Source organism: Macrobrachium rosenbergii, chromosome 56, assembly GCF_040412425.1.
Source record: "Macrobrachium rosenbergii isolate ZJJX-2024 chromosome 56, ASM4041242v1, whole genome shotgun sequence".
NCBI classification, from domain to species: Eukaryota; Metazoa; Arthropoda; class Malacostraca; order Decapoda; family Palaemonidae; genus Macrobrachium; species Macrobrachium rosenbergii.
Window position 1 is genome coordinate 10620631 of NC_089796.1, and position 23453 is coordinate 10644083.

Genomic DNA, 23453 nt, shown 5'->3' on the forward strand with positions numbered 1-23453 from the left:
AGGGGAGAAGTGATGGTCGGGCTGTAAGTGGAGTAGAGTTTTCAGATGTGGAAGTGGGGAGGGGGAGGAGAAGTGATGGTCGGGCTGTAAGTGGAAGTAGAGTTTTCAGATGTGGAAGTGGGAGGAGATGTGGAAGTGGGGAGGAGTGATGGTCGGGCTGTAAGTGGAAGTAGAGTTTTTCAGATGTGGAAGTGGGGGGAGGAGGGAGAAGTGATGGTCGGGCTGTAAGTGGAGTAGAGTTTTCAGATGTGGAAGTGGGGGGAGGAGGGAGAGGTGATGGTCGGGCTGTAAGAAGTAGAGTTTTCAGATGTGGAGTGGGGAGGAGGGAGAAGTGATGGTCGGGCTGTAAGGGAAGTAGAGTTTTCAGATGTGGATGGGGAGGAGGGAGAAGTGATGGTCGGGCTGTAGTGGAAGTAGAGTTTTCAGATGTGGAAGTGGGGGAGGAGGGAGAAGTGATGGTCGGGCTGTAAGTGGAATAGAGTTTTCAGATTTGGAAGTGGGGGAGGAGGGAGAGGTGATGGTCGGGCTGTAAGTGGAATAGAGTTTTCAGATGTGGGTGGGGGAGGAGGGAGAAGTGATGGTCGGGCTGTAAGTGGAAGTAGGGTTTTCAGATGTTTTGGTCGGGCTGTAGATGGAAGTGAGTTTTCAGATGTGGAAGGGGAGGAGGGAGAAGTGATGGTCGGGCTGTAAGTGGAAGTAGAGTTTTCAGATGTGGAAGTGGGGAGGAGGAGAAGTGATGGTCGGGCTGTAAGTGGAAGTAGAGTTTTCAGATGTGGAAGTGGGGGAGGAGGGAGAAGTGATGGTCGGGCTGTAAGTGGAAGTAGAGTTTTCAGATGTGGAAGTGGGGGAGGAGGGAGAGGTGATGGTCGGGCTGTAAGTGGAAGTAGAGTTTTCAGATGTGGAAGTGGGGGAGGAGGTGATGGTGATGGTCGGGCTGTAAGTGGAAGTAGAGGGTTTTCAGATGTGGAAGTGGGGAGGAGGGAGAGTGATGGTCGGGCTGTAAGTGGAAGGAGGGAGAAGTGTAAGAATGTTTTCAGATGTGGAAGTGGGGAGGAGGGAGAAGTGATGGTCGGGCTGTAAGTGGAAGTAGAGTTTCAGATGTGGAAGTGGGGAGGAGGGAGGGTGATGGTCGGGCTGTAAGTGGAAGTAGAGTTTTCAGATGTGGAAGTGGGGGGAGGAGGGAGAGTGATGGTCTGTAAGGAAGTGGAAGATGTGGAAGTGGGGGAGGAGAAGTGATGGTCAGATGGAAGTGGAGTTTTCAGATGTGGAAGTGGGGGAGGAGGGAGAAGTGATGGTCGGGCTGTAAGTGGAAGTAGAGGTTTTCAGATGTGGAAGTGGGAGGAGGAGAAGTGATGGTCGGGCTGTAAGTGGAAGTAGAGTTTTCAGATGTGGAAGTGGGGAGAGAGGAGAAGTGATGGTCGGGCTGTAAGTGGAAGTAGAGTTTTCAGATGTGGAAGTGGGGGAGGAGGAGAGAGAAGTGATGGTCGGGCTGTAAGTGGAAGTGATGTGGAAGTGGGGGAGGAGGGAGAAGTGATGGTCGGGCTGTAAGTTTGGAAGTAGAGTTTTCAGATGTGGAAGTGGGGAGGAGGAGAAGTGATGGTCGGGCTGTAAGGGAAGTAGAGTTTTCAGATGTGGAAGTGGGGAGGAGGAGAGGTGATGGTCGGGCTGTAAGGAAGTAGAGTTTTCAGATGTGGAAGTGGGGAGGAGGAGAGAGTGATGGTCGGGCTGTAAGTGGAAGAGTTTTCAGATGTGGAGTGTTGATGGTCAGATGTGTGGAAGTGGGATGTGGAAGTGGGGGAGGAGGGAGAAGTGATGGTCGGGCTGTAAGTGGAAGTAGAGTTTTCAGATGTGGATGTGGGGAGGAGGAGAAGTGATGGTCGGGCTGTAAGTGGAGTAGAGTTTTCAGATGTGGATGTGGGGGAGGAGGGGAGAGTGATGGTCGGGCTGTAAGTGGAAGTAGAGTTTTCAGATGTGGAAGTGGGGGAGGAGGGAGAAGTGATGGTCGGGCTGTAAGTGGAAGTAGAGTTTTCAGATGTGGAAGTGGGGGAGGAGGGAGAAGTGATGGTCGGGCTGTAAGTGGAAGTAGAGTTTTCAGATGTGGAAGTGGGGGAGGAGGGAGAAGTGATGGTCGGGCTGTAAGTGGAAGTAGAGTTTTCAGATGTGGAAGTGTTGGAGGAGGGAGAAGTGATGGTCGGGCTGTAAGTGGAAGTAGAGTTTTCAGATGTGGAAGTGGGGGAGGAGGGAGAAGTGATGAGCACCCTTTAGCTATGCTTACAGTGCACCATGTGACGTACATTAAGGGCGCTGTCACGGAATGGTGCTTCAGATGACCAATGACTGCAAGGTCTGTGCTTGCTCCTGGCTTACCACCCTCCATTCAAATAAGAGTATTCTGTTGCTTAGTAAGTAGATGACTTCTGTTTGCGCCATGAAGCCCAATTTGAAAAAAAAAACAAAATAGTATTCTGTTGGCCGTTCCGTAAATATTAATTTGTTTACGCAAATTCATCAAGGATATGTCAATAAAAGCAGTCTTTAATCTTATCATTTTATATCTTATACAAAACTCCTGATACAGCCTAAGTTACAACTTTACATGAAAACACCTAACTACTGACACATGCTTGCTTAAGTTCAAATTTTTACAAAATAATTCTACCAAAATAAGGTCGGTAGTGTAGGAAAAAAACTCCATAATCATTGTTGCTAGTCAATATAATAACCTGCTTATTATCTAGTATGAAGTTTTGGAATCTGTAATCCAATTCACGCACTCCCCTGGCTCCCGGGTCTCACTGTAACCCGCTGCCTCATCCAAGTCCAGTCTGAAATCACAAGAGATGGGAATTCACAGACGCAGAAAGGTAACTACTCGCAAGCCATAAACTGGGGTTTCACTAACAGTGGTCATCGGTGTCCAAATAAAATTGCAATAAAATAACAGGAACCACGAATAACATTTTCATCTGGATTCTAAGAAGGCTGCAAGAATCACTTCGTTCTTAAATATCAAGTAAAACTGGATGAAGAACACTTCAGAAAAGCTGCTGGCACGCTGACATATAATTATTCATTACGAAACAGAAGCTTAGGCTATTTACCAAAAGAACAGTACACTGAAAATGCATTTCACGGGTCCAGAATTTTGAAGGGTAAATTTCAAAATAAAAACTGCACAATCCTGCTCCAGTGTCTTTTCCCTCTAATTCAAAATTTCTTATAAATCTATTTTCCTTACTGATGAGAAATAAAATTTCCCGGCCTTGCTATTTAGTAATATGGCAAGAAATAACAAGAATTTCATGATATAAAATATAAACTCCCTAGGGTACAATATGCAGCAAACTGATTTCCCAAACATACATGCTTAGCAAAAATCTCTTTCAGATATCATTTCTTTCTGTAATGACCACGATAGTACCCATTGCCCCAAGTGTCGCCTCTCCAGTGACCCTTCACTTCATGACCTTGTCGATAATGTTCCCTCACGTACACATGCCCTGAGGGAGCAGATGGCTCTGGAGTGGCATCAGGGACCTTTGGCGCAGGAGGGGAAGGAGAAGAATAAACTGCTGGAGTGAGGTTTAGAGAAGAATAGACTGATGGTTGAGGAGGAGGAGGAGGGAAAGGAGGAGAATAAACTATTGGAGTATGGTAATGAGAAGAAAAGCTTACTGGTTGAGGAAGAGGAAGAGGAGGAGAAGGAGAAGGAGAAGGAGAAGGAGAAGACGAAGATGAAGACAGAACTGGCGTTAGCGTGGGACGTTGTTTGAGTGATTTCCGTGCATTTTTTCCCCTGTCCCTTTCGACAGAAACGTTCGGATTCCTGATACTCTCGTCCAGATTAAATAGTGTCTCTGTTTTCTTGTTCACTTTCACATCTTCAGAGTATTTGTTGATTTTGACATCTAACGCTACTTCTCTCTCCACCACCCTTCCGCTAAGGCAACGATCTGTAGAAAAAAATTATGTCTGGCGAATAAATTCTCCAAATATGGTAATTAAACATAACTCTTACTCGTGCTAATACGAGATTTCACGATAAGCATTTTTAACATAATTAAAATCCTTTAGGAACAATCCACTTCTTATAATGTTTTAGACTAAGTAATCCGCACTCGTAAATGTTTTAGACTAAGTAATCTGCACTCGTATAATGTTTTAGACTAAATAATCCAAACACTCATGTTTGAGACTAAGTAATCCGCAATCGTATAATGTTTTAGACTAAGTAGTCAGCACTCGTATAATGTTTTAGGTTAAATAATCCGCACTCGTATAATGTTTCAGACAAAGTAATCTGCACTCGTATAATGTTTTAGACTAAATAACCCAAACACGCATAATGCTTTAGACTAAGTATTCAGCACTCGTATAATGTTTTAGACTAAGTAATCCGCACACGAATAATATTTTAGACTACGCAGTCTGCACTCGTATAATGTTTTAGACTAAGTAATCTGCAAAGATGATACTTAAATTGTAATGTGAATATGTACCGTCGTTTTATGTTATGAAGACAACTAAAAACATCAATATGTACCTAAATTAGTATTATAATGGCTCCTAGTGAATGGTACCCAGTCAAGTTAACAACTATTGAAATGTAATGCATATTATAAACTGTAAAGGTACAGTCAATACATAATCCTTTAAGAAGGTAAGAAAACAGGAACTGTATAGGTAAGCCAAAAACTCGCGTGAAGTGATAAACGAATGAAAGACAAGTACCAAAACATTACAGTACTTTACCATTACCTAATGAACAATATGAAGACTGAACATGAAAACACAATAAGAATTAATAACCGCTAGTGCTGACAGTGAAATAGAAATCCCGTTTAAAGGAATGCAATTCGTGGCCTCCATACTTACCCCATATTGTCCCACTTCTACTATACTTTTTGATATTCCCTTTCCACCATGCTTCTGTCCTTTCCACCTTGTTTGTTAGCAGCAACGTGTAACTGGACGGGTTAGAACTTTCACTTCCCAGCGTTCAGGGTAAACAATGGGTAAGTTAACTGATGAACATTCACAGGCAAGAGCTAAATTAAAGTGCTCGTCATGAAGGCTTCACATTGCATCTTTGTTTATTATCTAGAGATGCCAACAGGTATGGAGGCTTAGGAGTGGCGAGTGCTTTGAAGGACTCATCCCAGAATGGAATGGAATGTGAAATTTAGGCCAAGCGCTGAAAGCTATGAGGTCATTCACCGCTGAAAGGGAAATTGAGAGTAAAAAGGTTTTAAAGGTTTAACAGGACGAAACCTCGCAGTTACAGGAACCAGCTAGAGACCAAAGGGACCAGCTAGAGACTGATGGGACCAGCTAGCGACCGAAGGGGTAGGTAGAGACCGAAGGGACCAGCTAGAGACCGATGGGACCAGCTAGCGACCAAAGGGGTACCTATAGACCGATGGGGTAGTTATAGACCGAAGGGACCAGCTAGAGACTGATGGGACCAGCTAGCGACCGAAGGGGTAGTTAGAGACCAAAGGGGCCAACTAGAGACTGAAGGGACCAGCTAGAGACCAAAAGGATCAACTAGAGACCGAAGGAACCAGCTAGAGACAGAAGGGATAGCTAGGAACCGAATGTACCAGCTTGAGACAGAAGGAACCAGCTAGACAGAAGGGACAAGCTAGAGACCGAAGAACCAAATAGACCCAAGGGGCCAGCTAAAGCCCAAAGGGACCAACAAGAGATTGAAGGGACCAGCTAGAGACCGAAGGGGTAGCTAGAATTCGAATGGACTAGCTAGACCAAAGGGACAAGCTAGAGACCGAAGGAACCAGCCAAAGACCGAAGGGACCAGCTAGAGACGAAAGGGGTAGTTAGAGACTGAAGGGACCAACTAGAGACCGAAAGTACTCTACAAAGACCTTAAATGAGGTGGAATAACGGCACTAGTCCCCCAATGGAGCAAGGACTCATCCTAGTCCTTAAGGAGTATTTCTCACTCAGATGGAGGGCATAACCTCCTGCCCCAGTCTGCAGCCCCTGTCAAGAAGTGTTACCAGAAGAGTATTTTTCTAAGACTGCCCACTTTTTTACACAGAAAAAGAAGAGCTTGCCCACTTTTTTTATCCAGAATAATAAGAGCTTGCCCACTCTTTTATCCAGAAAAAGAAGAGCTTGACCACTTTTTTATCCAGAAAAAGAAGAACTTGACCACTTTTTTACCCAAAAAAAGAAGAGCTTGCCCACTTTTTTACCCAGAATAATAAGAGTTTGCCCACTTTTTTTACCTAGAAAAAAAGAGCTTGGCCACTTTTTTACCCAGAAAAAGAAGTTTACCCACTTTTTTTTACTGAGGTAAAGAAGAGCTTGCCCACTGTTTCACCCAGAATAAGGGCTTGCCCACTTTTTTACTCAGAAAAAGAAGAGCCTGCTCACCTTTTCACCTTAAAAAAAAAAGAGATTGCCCACTTCTTTACCCAGAAGAAGAAGAGCCCGCTCACTTTTTCACCGAGAAAAAAGAGATTGCCCACTTTTTACCCAGAAAAAAAGGAGATTGCCCACTTTTTTACCCAGAAAAAAAAAGATTGCCCACTTTTTTTACCCAGTTAAAAAGAAGAGCTTGACCACTTTTTTCACTCAGAAAAAGAAGCTCTTGCCCACTTTTTTAACCCAGAATAAAAGATCTTGCCCACTTTATTAGCCAGAAAAAGAAGAGCTACCTCACTTAATGTTGTTAGAGAAAATTAACTTTTATTTGAGAAGTTAACTTTTTTTTTACCAGATTTTATGAATCTGATTTGCATTTTTACTCAAGGTCATTATATATTTGTGTTTTTTTATCTTATAATTTTGCATGAATTTTAATTAAATTTACAATATTAGATTCTAGGCGATGAAAGGCACAAGTTGCCCCAGTGCTCTGCATGTATGCCTGAAATCAATCAATCCTCCTCCTTTTCTTCCCCTAAGACAACCTCCACATGGAGGAGAACCTCCTCTCCTCATGCTCACCAAACCTTGATAACACAGTGACGTCACCTCATAGGTGAGTAGTGCCATCAGTGTACCTCATCATGGTGCACTGTAGACAATATTTAAGGGTTTCACCAGCGTCCCTTTGGCCCCTAGTTGCAACCTCTTTCATCCCTTTTGCTGTACCTCCTTTCATATTCTCTCTCTTCCATCTTACTTTCCTTGTTTAATAGTTCAACTGCAAGACTTTCCGCCTGTCACACCTTTAAAACCTCCTTTACTCTAAATTTACCTTTCAGCGCTGCATGACCTTATAAGTCCCAGCGCTTGGCCTTTGGCCTAGATTTATGTTGTAGAGTGACGTCACGGTTTAGAAAGCTATGATTTGTTCAACTCCTACCTCCGGTTACAATTCGCGTATGAACAAATCTTTAATTCCTGAATTGTATTGCACGACGCCTTTGTGGGGAAACTTGAAAGCGTAGTCGATCTTGGCTCTCCTTCCCTTCTTCCACTGATTTAATGCTCTTGAAAGGCTACTATTATTACCTCCAAATAATCCTGAAAAAGTCGAATCAGAAAACAAAAGAGCTACTTCAGTTTCTATATTAAGGTAAAAACACCTTACTAGTGAGATCCGCAGTCGCTTTATAGAGGACAGAATATACAATTGAGGCCAAAGGCCAAGAGCTGGGACCAGTGAGGTCATTCAACGCTCAAAGGAAATTGAGAGCAAAAAGGTTTTAAAGGTGTACCAGGAAGAAAACCTCGCAGTTGCACAATGAAATACTTGTTAGGAGAGGGTGGAAAGTAAGATGGAAGAAAGCATATAAATATCTGGAGGTATAGTAATAGGAATGAAAGGGGTTGGAGCTAGGGGCCGAAGGGACGCTGCAAAGAACCTCAAGTAATGCTTAAAGTGCACTGCATGAGATGCACTGATGGCACTAAACCCCCGCCCCCCACCAACACACACACACAAGTCAATGTTAAGTGAGGCTGTCAAGTAAAAGTCCACCTCTTGCCTTGGTTAGTTTTGTTGTCTTGCTCTTAAAGGAAGTGATTATGTGGCTGTCAAGGATAAAAATGAAAGAAAAAAAAAATTGAAATTTGTCAAGGCCCTGCATGGGCTGAATGCTAGTCTGGGGTTTCAGAGGCTTCTGATCACGAAACCCAGTATGAGAAATTAAATACACCCATCAATCCCAGGCATAGTCAGGAAGGATAACACTCAAGCTCCGTGAATTACCAGTTGTTCCTGAAACCTACAGGAAACCTTGGCCGTCTAGTGCAAGCAATGAATGATCATGAAGGCCAAAGACCAACAGGATCATTATAAAAGGTCCCATACTAATCATTCTGTTGTATTATCATGGATAATCTGTCTTACCTCCAAGCTCCAGTGGCTGAGTTCTTTGGAGCTGCTGGTTGCAAGAAGTTGTTTCCTCCTTCAATTTCAGTGTCTCCTGTGATGGTAAAACACAACTAATCATGAAAAATTCATGCACATTTGGCCTCTAAACTGTTAGTAATTTTAAATTACTCTACCTATAAAATGATCCTAGGTTGAAAATAAAAACTGTAAATGCTTTTCTGTAGATTGGTTTCGGGCACTAAGATAAAAATGACATATATGAAATATTTGGATTTACTTTTCTAAATTTGCAGATAACTAGTTTTTATTCTAGCCTACACTATACTAGACCAGCACAATCTAATAGTACTAAGAAAATACAAAATGCAAGAAAATCATTCACAGCTGAGGAAGTAATTAAAATACACAGTGCAAACTGACAAGTTTATAAATTACCTTTCCGTCGGTCTTTTTTGGTCCTTCCAACAGATAGTTTCCTACAGCTTCACACACTTCCCCTAGGCTGCGGAATATGTCTGTGGGGGAAAATGAATTGATGAAAATAAATTCTTCAAATATGGTAATTAAAGTTTTTAACTCTTACTGGCGCTAATACACGATTCCACGATATGTATTTTTAACATAATGAACATTCTATGGAAACTATCTACTTGTATATTATTGTAAACTAGGTAATCCGCAAAGATGACACTTACAGTACATCGTAATGTGAATATGTACTGTTATTTTATGTTATGAAGACAATTAAAAACATCAATATGTACCTAAACTAGTATTATAATGGCTCAAAGCAAATGGTACCCAGTTACGTTAGTACCAATTGAAATGTAATACATATTATAAACTGTAAAGCTACAGTAAATACATAACCTTTTAAGAGGGTAAGAAAATGGGAATTGTGTACCTTGGTCAAGTCAGCCAAAAAGAATCACATGAAATGAATAAATAAATGAAAGACAAGTACCAAAGATCACAATACTTCACCATCACCTGATATACAATATGAAGACTGAACATAAAAATACAAAAACAATTAAAAATCGCTAGTGCTGACGGCGATATTTTAGATAGGATAGAAATCCATCTTTAAAGGAATGAAATTCATAGCCTCCACTTTCACCCCATTTTCTCCCACTTCTAATATCCTTTTTGATATTCCCTTTCCACCATGTTTCTGTCCTTTCCGCCTTGTTTGTTAGCAGGAACTTGTAACTGGACGGGTTAGAACTTGCACTTCCCAGCGTTCAGGGTAAACAATGGGGAAGTAAACTGATGAACATTCACAGGCAAGAGCTAAATTAAAATCCTCTTCACGAAAGCCTGACATTTCATCTTTGTTTATTATCCAGAGATGCCAACAGGTATGGAGCCGTAAGGGTGGCGAGTGCTTTGAAGAACTCGTCCCGGAATGGAATGGAATATGAAATTTAGGCCAAAGGACAAGCGCTGGGACCTACAAGGTCATTCACTGCTGAAAGGGAAATTGAGAGTAAAAAGCTTTTAAAGGTGCAACAAGTGGAAAACTTCGCAGTTACAAAATGAAACAATTGTTAGGAGAGGGTGGAAAGAATACGAATGGAGGTACAGTAAAAGGAATGAAAGGGGTTGGAGCTAGGGGCCGAAGGGACGCCGCAAAGAACCTTAAGTAATGCCTACAGTGCACCGCATGAGGTGAACTGACGGCACCAACCCCCTCTCCCCTTCAAGTCAACGTCAAGTGAGCCTGTCTAATAATAGTCTTCATGATAAAATTACACAGAAAACTCCCATCTCTTACTGATATTCATCAAATGTGCATAGCAAAAATATATAAATCTTCAAGATAAAAGAACATGAAGAACTCCCATCTATTGCTGATATGCATATCTAAATCTTCAAGATAAATATAAGTGAAAAACTCCAAACTATTTCTGACAAAAATCCTAAGCTTTCAAATGATTTCTGAGAGGAACCAGATGAGCTTCTTGTATGAAGCCACTCTTACCTGCAGACGTCACTGACTGGCTTCTCTGAACCTGGTTACTGCAAGGAGTCCATTCCTTAGGTTCCTTCTTCACGTCCTCCAGTGCCAGAGTCACCTGAGATGTTAAGATACAATGTAGAATAGTATTAAAGCTCACTGTTAATCTTACAGGCTCATTTAACGTTAACACTGTCCGTGAATAATAACAAAATAGTCTTTCCCCGTAGTTGGGTAGTGCAGTCTTTTGCTCTACCTCCAATTTTATTCTTTCTTCCACCTTACTTTCCACTCTCTTCTAACAGCCGCTTCATAGTATAACTGCTAGATTTTCCTCTTGTTACACTTTTGTAACCTTTTATTACACTTTTGTAACCTTTTACTCTCAATTTTCCTTTCAGTGCTGAATGCCCTCATAGGTCCCAGTGCTTGGCCTTTGGCCTAAATTGTATATTCTATTATAAAACAGTCTTCCAAACCATTTTTTTAAAATAAAAAAGGCTTAATTTTTCCCTTAATGCCAGCCCCGTAAATATTTCGGAAGCAGTAAATTTGCTGTAGATTTTAGTATGCTCAATAAGTAAAAAAAAAAACCAGTATTGAGATCTGATATTAATGTGAAAAAATACAAAAACAATTTTGGTGATATTAGACATTTTTTGAGAAATAGTTGTTACTGGTACTACATTTTTTTACCAAAACATAACGTATAAAAACAAAATAATTATATACATAAACACTGCATGAAACTAAAATTCACAAGCTTGCAAGGTAATTAAATATATTCCCTAGTGATAACGAAAGTATAAAGTGGCATGAAGACATACGTTACCTTTTTGTCAGTCTTCTCTGGTGCTTCTTTCAATAATTTTGCTTTGGATTTTGGTACTTTTTTCTTTGTGCTTCCCTTATCCTTGACAATTGCAAGAGGGGAAGAGACAAAGCCTGAAAAAAAGAAAATTGTAACTATAACCATTTCCTTTTCAAAGTTTCTGTGGGCCAGTGCTTCGATTAACTACCTAATGCCTTCTGCTCTGCTCTACTGCACCGCTGGTTTCTTGATCTGTGAAGCCGAGCTACACTAGATTTGCTTAGATGCTGCTGGTATTTCCATCGTTGAAATTAAGCTACGCTGAATTGTAGTGAAGTTAACCAACAATAGGTTAAGTCAGTCAGGGACACCCTGCTTTCTTAAGAGTGGAATCAAGCAAAGTTGGGTTCGCTTGGACGCAACTGGTTACTTGAACAGTACAGTCCTCAATGTTGGGTTTTGTCAAATGCCCCTGGTTTTTCAAACAGTGACATCAAGCAAAGCTAGGTTTAGTGGAAAGCCAGTGGTTCCGGTGGATGCCACTGGTTTTCTAAACAGTGGCATTAACTCTGAATCTAGTTCACTGTTGCTGGTCTTTTGATCAATGAAGCTGCGTTACACTGGGTTTCATTGTACAGGTTACAGACCTGATGAATACTTCCGTCTTTTCTCCATGAGTGCATACTAGACAGTGATGATAAAGACCCGGGTTGAGCAAAGGTTAACACATAAAAAAAAAAGTCCTGGGACTTGTTTGTGAAACTAGTGATAGACCACAAAGAGGCCCAAAGGCTAACGAAGCAATAATTCATAATACTGAACCTGTATTAAACCTTAGCTGTCTGAATCTCAGAGATATCAACAAATCACCAGAACCAGTGATAACAATAAAGCTGGTAACAACAACCATTAGGAAAGAGAACAAACTGCAACAGAGTCAATAATAATATAATAATAATAATAACTAAACTGGAATAGTGTCCAACTTACTGGCTTCTGTAACTCGTTTGCCGTAATGAAACAACAACTTTGCTCTCTCCCATTCTTCCAACACACCGCAGAGAACGTTCAGGACTTTCTGTAAGACGATGAAGAACAAGAATGCAGTGAATCAGACACAGCGTGAATGTGAATATGACACAGTGTGAAAGTGAATCTGATAAACATGACACAACGTGAAAGTGAATATGGTGACTATGACACAATGTGGAAGCGAATCTGGTGAATATGACAATATGTGAAAGCGAATCTGGTGAATATGACAGTGTATAAGCAAATCTGGTAAATATGATATGTGAAAGTGAATCTGGTGAATATAACATGTGAAAGTGAATCTGGTGAATATGACAGTATGTGAACGTGAATCTGGTGAATATGACACAATGTGAAAGTTAATCTGGTGCGTATGACAGTATGTGAAAGTGAATCTGGTAAATATGACACATTGTGAAAGTGAATCTCATGAACATGACAGTATGTGAAAGCAAATCTGGTCAATATGACAATATGTTTAAGTGAATCTGGTGAATATAACATGTAAAAGTGAATCTGGTGAATATGACAGTATGTGAACGTGAATCTGGTGAATATGACACAATGTGAAAGTTAATCATGTGAATATGACAGTATGTGAAAGTGAATCTGGTGAACAAGAAACAATGTGGGAGCAAAGCTGTTGAATATGACAATAGTGAAAGTGAATCTGGTGAATATGACTACTAGTGAATCTGGTGAATATGACTATGTGAAAGTGATCCTCCAAAATATGACACGTGAAAGTGAATCTGGTGAATATACGCAGTGTGTGAATGTGAATCTGGTGAATATGACACAATGTGAAAGTGACTCTAGTGAATATGATAGTATGTGAAAGTGAATCTTGTGAATATGACATAATGTGAAAGTGAAAATGAAAAATAAGACACAATGTGAAAGAAATCTGCTGCATATGACTGGTGAATGTGACAATATCTGAAAGTGAATCTAGTGAACATGACAGTATTAGAAAGTGAATCTGGTGAATATGATAGTATGCAAAAGCAAATCTGGTGAATATGACAGTATGTTAAAGTGAATCTAGTGAATATGACAGTGTGAAAGCAAATCTGGTGAATATGACACAGTGTGAAAGCGAATCTGGTGACTATGCCACACTGAAAGTGAATCTGGTGAACATGACAGTATTTGAAAGTGAATCTGGTGAATATCACAGTATGCAAAAGCAAATCTGGTGAATATGACAGTATGTTAAAGTGAAATCTGGTGAATATGGCAGTATGTGAAGGAGAATCTGGTGAACATGACAGTATGTAAAGTGAATCTGGTAAATATGAAAGTATGTGAAAGCAATTCTGGTGAATATGACAGTATGTGAAAGTGAATCTGGTGACTTATGACAGTATGTGAAAGTGAATCTGGTGAATATGACAGTATGTGAAAAGTGAATCTAGTGAATATGACAGTAAGTGAAAATGAATCTGGTGAAAACGACAGTATGTGAAAGGACATCTGGTGAATATAATAGTACGTGAAAGTGAATTTGATGACTTACGACAGTATGTGAAAGTGAATCTAGTGAATATGAAAGTATGTGAAAAGTGAATCTGGTTACTATGACACTGTGAAAGCGAATCTAGTGAATATGACAATATGTTAAAGTGAATCTAGTGAAAACGAGAGTGTGAGAAAGTGAATCTGGTAAGCATGACATTAAGTAAAAGTGAATCAGTTGAATATGAGTGTATCTGAAAGCAAATCTGGTGAATATGACAGTATGCTGAAGTGAATCTGATGACTTATGACAGTATGTGAAAGTGAAGCTGGTGAATAAGACAGTATGTGAAAGCAAATCTGATGACTGATGACAGTATGTGAAAGTGAATCTGGTGAATATGACAGTATGTGAAAGTGAATCTCATGAATATGACAGTATGAGAAAGTGAATCTTGTAAACATGACAGTAAGTGAAAGTGAATCAGGTGGATATGACTGTGTGTGAAATCAAATATGGTGAATATGATAGTATGTGTAAGTGAATCTGATGACTTATGACAGTATGTGAAAGTGAATCTGGCGAATAAGACAGTATGTGACAGTAAATCTGATGACTTACAACAGTATGTGAATTCAATCGGGTGAATATGACAGTATGTGAAAGGGAATCTAGTGAATATGGCAGTATAAGTGAAAGTGAATCCAGTGAATATGGCAGTATAAGAAAGTGAATCTGGTAAATATGACAGTAAGTGGAAGTGAATTAGGTAGATATTATTATGACATTATGTGAAAGAAAATCTGTTGAATATGACAGTATATGGAAGTGAATCTGATGACTTATGACAGTATGTTTAAAAGGATCTGGTGAATGTCACAGTATGTGTGAGTGAACCTGGTGAATATGACAGTATGTGAAAGTGAATCTAGTGAATATGACAGTATTTGAAAGTGATTCTGGTAAATAATGACAGTAAGTGAAAGTGAATCTGGGAAATATAAGTTAAGTGAAAGCAAATCCGGTGAATATGACAGTATGTGAAAGTGAATCTGATTACTTATGACAGTATGTGAAAGTGAATCTGGTGAATATGACAGTATGTGAAAGTGACTCTATTGAATATGACAGTATGTGAAGGCGAATCTGGTAAACATGACAGTAAGTGAAAGTGAATCTGGTGAAAATGACAGTATGTGAAATAAAAAGTGAAAGCAAATCCGGTGAATATGACAGTATGTGAAAGTGAATCTGATTACTTATGACAGTATGTGAAAGTGAATCTGGTGAATATGACAGTATGTGAAAGTGACTATTGAATATGACAGTATGTGAAGGCAAATCTGGTAAATACGACAGTAAGTGAAAGTGAATCTGGTGAAAATGACAGTATGTGAAATAAAATCTGGTGAATATAATCGGACGTGAAAGTGAATTTGAAGACTTACGACGTAAGTGAAAGTGAATCTGACCATATGTGAAAGTATATCTAGTGAGTATGAAAGTATGTGAAAGTGCATCTGGTGATTATGACACTATGTGAAAGCTAATCTGGTGAATATGACAGTATGTGAAGGTAAATCTGATGACTTATGACAGTATGTGAAAGTGAATCTGGTGAATATGACAGCATGTGAAAGTGAATCTAGTGCATATGACAGTATGTGAAAGTGAATCTCGTAAATATGACAGTAAGTGAGAGCAAATCTGGTGAATATAATAGTATGTGAAAGTGAATCTAGTGAATATGACAGTATGTGAAAGTGAATCTGGTGGATATGACAGTATGTGAAAGTGAATCTGATGACTTATGACAGTATGCAAAAGTGAATCTGATGAATATGACAGTATTTAAAAGTGAATCTGGTAGATATAACAATATGTGAACGAGAATCTGGTGAATATTACACAATGTGAAAGTGAATCTGGTGAATATAACAGTATGTGAAAGTGAATCTGGTGAATATGACATAATGTGAAAGTGAATCTGGAGAATAAGACACAATATGAAAGCAAATCTGGTGTATATGACTGGTGAATATGAGAATGTCTGAAAGTGAATCTGATGACTTCTGACAGTATGTGAAAGTGAATCTGGTGAACATGACGGTATTTGAAAGTGAATGTGGTGAATATGACAGTATGTGAAAGCAAATCTGGTGAATATGACAGCATGTTAAAGCGAATCAGGTAAATATAACAGTATGTGGAAGAGAATCTGGTGAGCATGACACACTGTGAATGCGAATCGGGTGAATATGCCACACTGAAAGTGAATCTGGCGAATATGACAGTATCTGAAGGAGAATCTGGTGAATATGACAATATGTGAAAGTGAATCTTGTGAATATGAAGTAAGTGAAAGTGAATCTAGTGGATATGACAGTATGTGAAAGTGAATCTGGTAACTATGACATTAAATGAAAGTGAATCTGGGAAACATAACAGTTAAGTGAAAGCAAATCTGGTGAATAAGACAGTATGTGAAAAGTGAATCTGATTACTTATGACAATATGTGAAAGTGATTCTGGTGAATATGACAGTATGTGAAAGTGACTCTAGTGAATATGACAGTATGTGAAGGTGAATCTGGTAAATATGACAGTAAGTGAAAGTGAATCTGGTGAAAACGACAGTATGTGAAAGCAAATCTGGTGAATATAATAGGACGTGAAAGTGAATTTGAAGACACGACAGTATGCGAAAGGGAATCTGACTGTATGTGAGAGTGAATCTAGTGAGTATGAAGGTATGTAAAAGTGAATCTGGTGAATATGACACCATATGAAAGCGAATCTGGTGAATATGACTATGTGAAAGTGAATCTAGTAAATATGACAGCATGAGAAAGTGAATCTGGTATATATAACAGTAAGTAAAAGTGAATCAGGTGAATATGACGGTATGTGAAAGCAAATCTGATACATATGGCAGTATCTGGAAGTGAATCTGATGACTTATGACAGTATGTGAAAGTGAATCTGGTGAATATGACAGTATGTGAAAGTGAATGTGGTGAATTATGACAGTACGTGAAAGTGAATATGGTGAATATGACAGTATGCAAAAGTGAATCTAATGAATATGACAGCATGAGAAAGTGACTGGTAAATATGACAGTAAGTGAAAGTGAATTTAGTGAATATGACACCATGTGAAAGCAAATCTGGTGAATATGACAGTATGTGGAGGTGAATCTGATGACTTATGACAGTATGTGAAAGTGAATCTGGTGACTAAGACAGTATGTGAAAGTAAATCTGATGGCTTATGACAATGTGAAACTGAATCTGGTGAACATGACAGTATGTGAAAGTGAATCTAGTAAATATCACTGTATGAGAAAGTGAATCTGGTAAATATGAGTTAAAGTGAATCAGGTAAATATGACATTATATGAAAGCAAATCTGGTGAATATGACAGTATGTGGAGGTGAATCTGATGACTTATGACAGTATGTGTAAGAGAATCTGGTGGATATGACATTATGTGAAAGTGAATTTGGTGAATATGACAGTACGTGAAAGTGAACTTAGTGAATATAACAGTATGTGAAAGTGGTTCTAGTAATTATGACAGTAAGTGAAAGTGAATCTGGTGAATATGACAGTATGTGAAAGTAAACCTGATGACTTATGACAGTGTGTAAAAAGTTAAGTATATCTTAGTTTAACCAGACCACTGAGCTGATTAACAGCTCTCCTAGGGCTGGCCCGAAGGATTAGACTTATTTTTACGTGGCTAAGAACCGATTGGTTACCTAGCAACGGGACCTACAGCTTATTGTGGAATCCGAACCACATATGGCGAGAAATGAATTTCTATCACCAGAAACAAATTCCTCTTGTTCTTCACTGGCCGCTCGGAGATTCGAACTCACGACCAACAGAGTGGTAGTTGAGAACGGAAGCCGCTCACCCAGCGAGGAACTAAGACATTGTGTAAAAGTTAATCTAGGGAACATGACAGTATGTGAAAGAAAGCAAATCTGGTGAATATGACAGTATGTGGAGGTGAATCTGATGACTTATGACAGTATGTGAAAGTGAATCTGGTGACTAAGACAGTATGTAAAAGTAAATCTGATGGCTTATGACATTATGTGAAACTGAATCTGGTGAACATGACAGTACATGAAAGTGAATCTAGTAAATATCACTGTATGAGAAAGTGAATCTGGTAAATATGACAGTTAAAGTGAATCAGGTAAATATGACATTATATGCAAGCAAATCTGGTGAATATGACAGTATGTGGAGGTGAATCTGATGACTTATGACAGTATGTGTAAGAGAATCTGGTGGATATGACATTATGTGAAAGTGAATTTGGTGAATATGGCAGTACGTGAAAGTGAACTTAGTGAATATAACAGTATGTGAAAGTGGTTCTAGTAATTATGACAGTAAGTGAAAGTGAGTCTGGTGAATATGACAGTATGTGAAAGTAAACCTGATGACTTATGACAATGTGTAAAAGTTATTCTAGGGAACATGACAGTATGCAAAAGTGATTCTAGTGAATATGACAGTATGTGAGAGTGAATCTGGTAAATATGACTGTAAGTGAAAAAGAATCTGGTAACTGTGACAGTATGTGAAAGCAAATCTGTTGAATATAATAGTATGTGAAGTGAATCTAGTGAATATGAAGGTATGTGAATGTGTATCTGGAGGATATGGCAGTATGAGAAAGTGAATCTGATGACTTATGACAGTATGTGAAAATGAATCTTTTGTAACTCACTGTAACATGGGTGATTGCCATTACCATAAGAGTAATAAATTGTAATTACTGTTGCAACAATATTTGCACTTACTGGAACAGCCTCAACAGTAAGTGCTGCACTTACTGTAACAGTCTCTACACTAAGTGCTGCACTTACTGAAACAGCCTCTACAGTAAGTGCTGCACTTACTGTAGCTGCCTCTACAGCATGTGCACTTACTGTAACAGCATCCACAGTAAGTGTACTTAGTGGAACTGCCTCTACAGTAAGTGCATTTACTGTAACAGCCTCTATAATAAGTGCTGCACTTACTGTAAACAGTCTCTACAGTAAGTGCTGCACTTGCTGTAACAGTTTCTAAAGTAAGTGCATGTACCGTGAAAGCTGCTACAGCAGTACGCTTACTGTGACAGCTGCAACAGTAAGTGCACTTACTGGAACAGCCTCTACAGTAAGTGCTGTACTTACTGTAACTACCTCTACAGTGTGTGCACTTACTGTAACAGCCTCTGCAGTGAGTGCACTTACAGTAACAGCCTCTACAGTAAATGCACTTATGTAACAGCCTCTTCAGTAAGTGCACTTACTGTAACAGCTTCTACTTAAGTGCACTTATTGTAATAGCTTCTACAGTAAGTGCACTTACTGTAACATCCTCTGCAATAAATGCACTAAGTAACTGCCTCTTCAGTATGTGCGCTTACTATAACAGCCTCTACAATAAGTGCACTTGCTGTGACAGCACTTACGGTAATCGCTGCTACATTTAAAGTAATTCAGAAATAATTCAAAACTTAATCCACTATATCTCACCGCATCTATTTGTCGAGGAGATAAATCTCCCGACATCTTTTTGCCTAGTCCTTTGGAAGAGGATCCCTTCTCCTTCTCTGGGGGGGTATCTCCTTTCTTCCCTCCTTTTTCCTCAACTTCCTTACCTTCCTTTTCCCCTCTCCCGTTGCCTGATTCATTACATTCCTGTTTTGGGGTAAATTTTAATATAAATATATATATATATATATATATATACATATATATAATTTTAATTATATACAATATATATAATTATATACATATACTGTATGAGGTAATTTTTAGAAATGTCATATTACACACACACATATACATTATATATATATATATATATATATATATATATATATATATATATATATATATACTGTATATATATATATATATATATCACACACATGAATTTCATCACATCACCGTGATTCATATACAAGCCTTAAGCTACAAACGTCCTTTAATATCCAATTCGCTCTACCTGGGAAATAACATATTTTCATGTATGTTACCCAAAGGGGAATTTTTTAGTTGATAATAAGTTCGTCGTCTCGTGGGCTCCAACTCAGGACTACAGTGACGAGCATTTATCCACACGGCCAACAAGTGAGTCATAAGTTGATACTGACTCCCACCTACAAATCACTGTCGAACTCAGGTATTTGTAATTAGAATCGATATCAACCCACCTCTGCCATGTTAACCATGTAGTGCGTGTCGCACGCAGCTATATTATGAATGAATTTTATCACATCACCGTGTTACATAAACAAGCATTGAGCTACAGACGTCGTTATTGGATGTTAAAGGACGTTTGTGATGCCACTGATACATACATACCAACATACATGTGATATGTATATGTATATATATATATATATATATATATATATATATATATATATATATATATATATATATATATATATATATATATATATATATATTTTTTGTTATGGGCCCACGCCCATCAAACATACACAAGTCTCTTAAAATACAAATAAAGTCACAAACGACCAAGTCCACAATAGGTGGAATGGCCGCAACAGAGTGTACAGAGATGGAGTCAAGGAGGATAAAGAAAAACTGAGAATAAAACCTTAATATTTAATACAAAATTTGAGAAAGAAATGACCACTGAGCCTCTTACAAAATACATTAAACACAAAAATCAACCAAACACTGAAAACATCGAATAACAAACACACCAAATTAAGATAGACTATGCGATTACACTTTAAAGAGAGGGCCCTGAAAGTAATAGAATGTCGAAAAGACAGAATAACCTAACTTATTACACACTAAACAAAAAAAAAAAAAAAAACTGCTTCCCTTAAGTGAGCTCTAAACAGTAGTAGTGATTAACGCAGCCTTCAAATCACGGGTCAAGGGGAATAATATATATTCTTGAGACCTTACCAAACGTAAGAGAGGTCCCCTTGGCAAAAATCACTGGGCCAAGGGCGTAGACTGAAGTAAGAATCACTTTAACGTCGCAAGACGATCAACGGACACGGCCGTCTGACAGGTAATCACACCTTACCAGTTGGCAGAGAGGTCCCCTTGACAGAATGACTGAACCAAGGGCGCAGTTGAAGAATGAATCAATCTCCCAAAGGAGGACAGCAGCAGCAACTGAAGAAAGGCAGGTATCGTAATCCAGAGTTAATCCAAAATAAGGCAAGCCCTCACAATGTTAATGGTCCAGAAAACTACTGACCAGACCAGGCGAGACAGCGCCGAATACAGCTCCAGCCAACACCACATGTGAAAATAAAACAAGCTCATTGTAATCAAAACTATACAACAAGTCAGAAAAGTCGGGGAGGAGGAAACAGGGTCATTACGTTCCAAAAAAAAAAAATAACTGCCAAAGTGACTTATTCAAAACAAATTAATTTATGTTAAATTTAACACATACTGACAATATATATATATATATATATATATATATATATATATATATATATATATATATATATATTTTATAAATATTTACGCTGTTCGCCCTCAAACATTTAGGGATAGTAGTATCAGCCTGATCAAGACAGGGAAATTGCTTTGTCCCACGCTGGGAGCAGCTCAGTTCAAACTAACGTCCGTTGAAAAAAGATAAGTAGCATTTAGCCATTTTTTCCCCTATAGGAAGATTCCCATATCAGCCTTAAGAATAGGTGGTCCTAAGGTCCCTTTTTCCTTCCTACCTGTCTCTTGGCGAATGTTTTTAACAAGAACGTGGACACCTGGGGTGACTGTTTTTGACCTAGGCCAGTCAGGGAACTTCAGAGAGAAACTAGCCGCCGTCTCGGGCAGACGTCTGGAAGGTGGCCCTGTCCCCTTTCTTTTTCTATTATTCTATTAGTGAAGTGAAGAAGCAATTGCGAAGACCCCTCTCGGCGGTGTTGGTGCGCACAACGTTCGTCCTAAGGTAAAGTCGCTTTTTGTTCAAAACTTCGCCCATTCTTTTATCTTTTTCTGTATTTCGCATTTCTTTTGTTTCCTCCTTCATCCCCCACTTACTGTATATGTGTTTACGAAGTCTAGATTAAGCCTAATTATTATATTGTTAGCTTCAACCCCGTTATTCCAGTAAAATACCTAGGATTTAGGGTAAGCAAAATCAGGTTAAATCTTGATGCTTTTATATGCCTCGTGTCCGAATGTTTGGAAGAACCGTTGCGTTTAAAATCAAATTCATCTCAAATATTCTTGTTAAGGTTAATTACCCTTAACTGGCGACCTTTGGCTAATTAACGACTGTCTTTGAGGTTAACTTTTGGCTTCAAGTGGCAGGTTACGTGTAATCTTGGTTTGCAGGGCCGTAAAAATTACGTAAATTGAATAATACATGATCAGCCAAGACCCTCACACGTAACAATATATATATATATATATATATATATATATATATATATATATATATATATATATATATATATATATATATATATATATATACACACACACACACACACACATATATATATATATATATATATATATATATATATATATATATATATATATATAAAAGTACTGTGGTCCTGCACATCACCAGCAGGAGTCAGTTATGATTCCCAAATCAGCTGAAACAATTTATACAAATTCCGTTTAATCCAGTTTTGCCAACGACGGCCTAAACAGCGATTTGTTTGCATAGTTGACAGGTGCATTGCAACTATATATATATATATATATATATATATATATATATATATATATATATATATATATATTTCATATAGATATGTTTACTACAAATACGTGGGAGGGACATTATGGGATGGCAAATCAAATCTCTATTTGCTGCTGTCGCTAAGTCCCATGTCAATGGTCTGGGTAGCATGGTGTGTCCCTCATGTTCCTAAATCACTGCCTACGCTTTTCTCGTGGCTCTATCACGTCACAGGGGGTGGGGGAGGTGGGGATTGTTCCCCACTTCATGCTGCCAGTTTTAGGTTATGCCTTATGTTCGTGGCTGATGCCATACCCTGGCGTGTTTTACCCAAAGGACTTGGCTCTTCCGTCTGGTTACTAAGGGTTTTGATGTGCGTGTCCTATATTTCGTTGTGCATTGAGAGTAAGCCGTTCTTGGTGGTTGTTTATGCCTCTCCTATTTACAGTTTGTGGGGGCCAAGGAGCTAACATGCAGCTTTCAAAAGGTGAATGGTGAAGAACTTACTCCTATAGGCACCATGCTGCTGACTTGCTACCCTAACCAATTCCTCCTAGATTGCAATGGAGAGGGAGTCCTTCTCTTGGGCCTCGAGAGTGAGCAAATCGTATATTAGGCCAGTCATGTCACTTCCTAGTGGGGCTTCTTGGCTAATTGGAGGCTGAAGCCAAGGCTGAGGCAATCCTTTTGTTTGTCCGTCTACTAGATCTTTATTGGCAAGGTTGATACTGCATATCCGTCAGAAGGCCTCTTGTCCCTAATAGAGCCTTTATATACCACATGCCTTTCTTCTGGAGGATTGTGCTAGTAGTCCAATGGTGTCATGATTAGATTCTTGTAAAAATCAGGAAGCATTTTGGAAAGCTCTCTCTCCTGTGTTTTCCTTGAGAGCATTCCATGCACTATTTTGTACCTTTGGAATAACTTACAACTGGGAAAACGGGAAATTATAACTGATAAGTGCATCTGTCCCAGCCAGGATTCGAACGGGGGTCTTTGATTTAGATACAGCATTAAACAGTATGATTTAGATACAACATTAAACAGTCAACTTTGACCAATCAGCTACCATGAAAGACATAAATTTTAATTCCCCTTAGGTGTAAGGTATTCCAAAGGTACAGAAGCTTTGTAAAAACAGAATCATTCCGAGCGAGGTGTTACCTC

The 23453-nt window shown here is 39.0% G+C and overlaps 1 protein-coding gene across 4 annotated transcripts in view; it reads right to left on the reverse strand.

Moving 5' to 3' along the window:
• Positions 1 to 2534: 2534 nt before the first annotated feature.
• The window catches only part of LOC136836088 (uncharacterized), a 37801-nt gene continuing 16882 nt past the window's right edge, over positions 2535 to 23453 (reverse strand). For 3 of the 4 annotated variants that reach the window (XM_067100043.1, XM_067100044.1, XM_067100042.1), the window contains 7 exons: positions 19118 to 19282; positions 12073 to 12160; positions 11104 to 11216; positions 10296 to 10389; positions 8747 to 8826; positions 8327 to 8402; positions 2535 to 3953 (listed from right to left, as the gene is read on the reverse strand). In XM_067100043.1, coding sequence (XP_066956144.1) covers positions 3391 to 3953; positions 8327 to 8402; positions 8747 to 8826; positions 10296 to 10389; positions 11104 to 11216; positions 12073 to 12160; positions 19118 to 19282 — 1179 coding nt within the window. In that variant the 3' untranslated portion in view covers positions 2535 to 3390. The remainder of the gene's footprint in view (positions 3954 to 8326; positions 8403 to 8746; positions 8827 to 10295; positions 10390 to 11103; positions 11217 to 12072; positions 12161 to 19117; positions 19283 to 23453) is intronic. The other variant, XM_067100045.1, reaches the window with a different exon arrangement.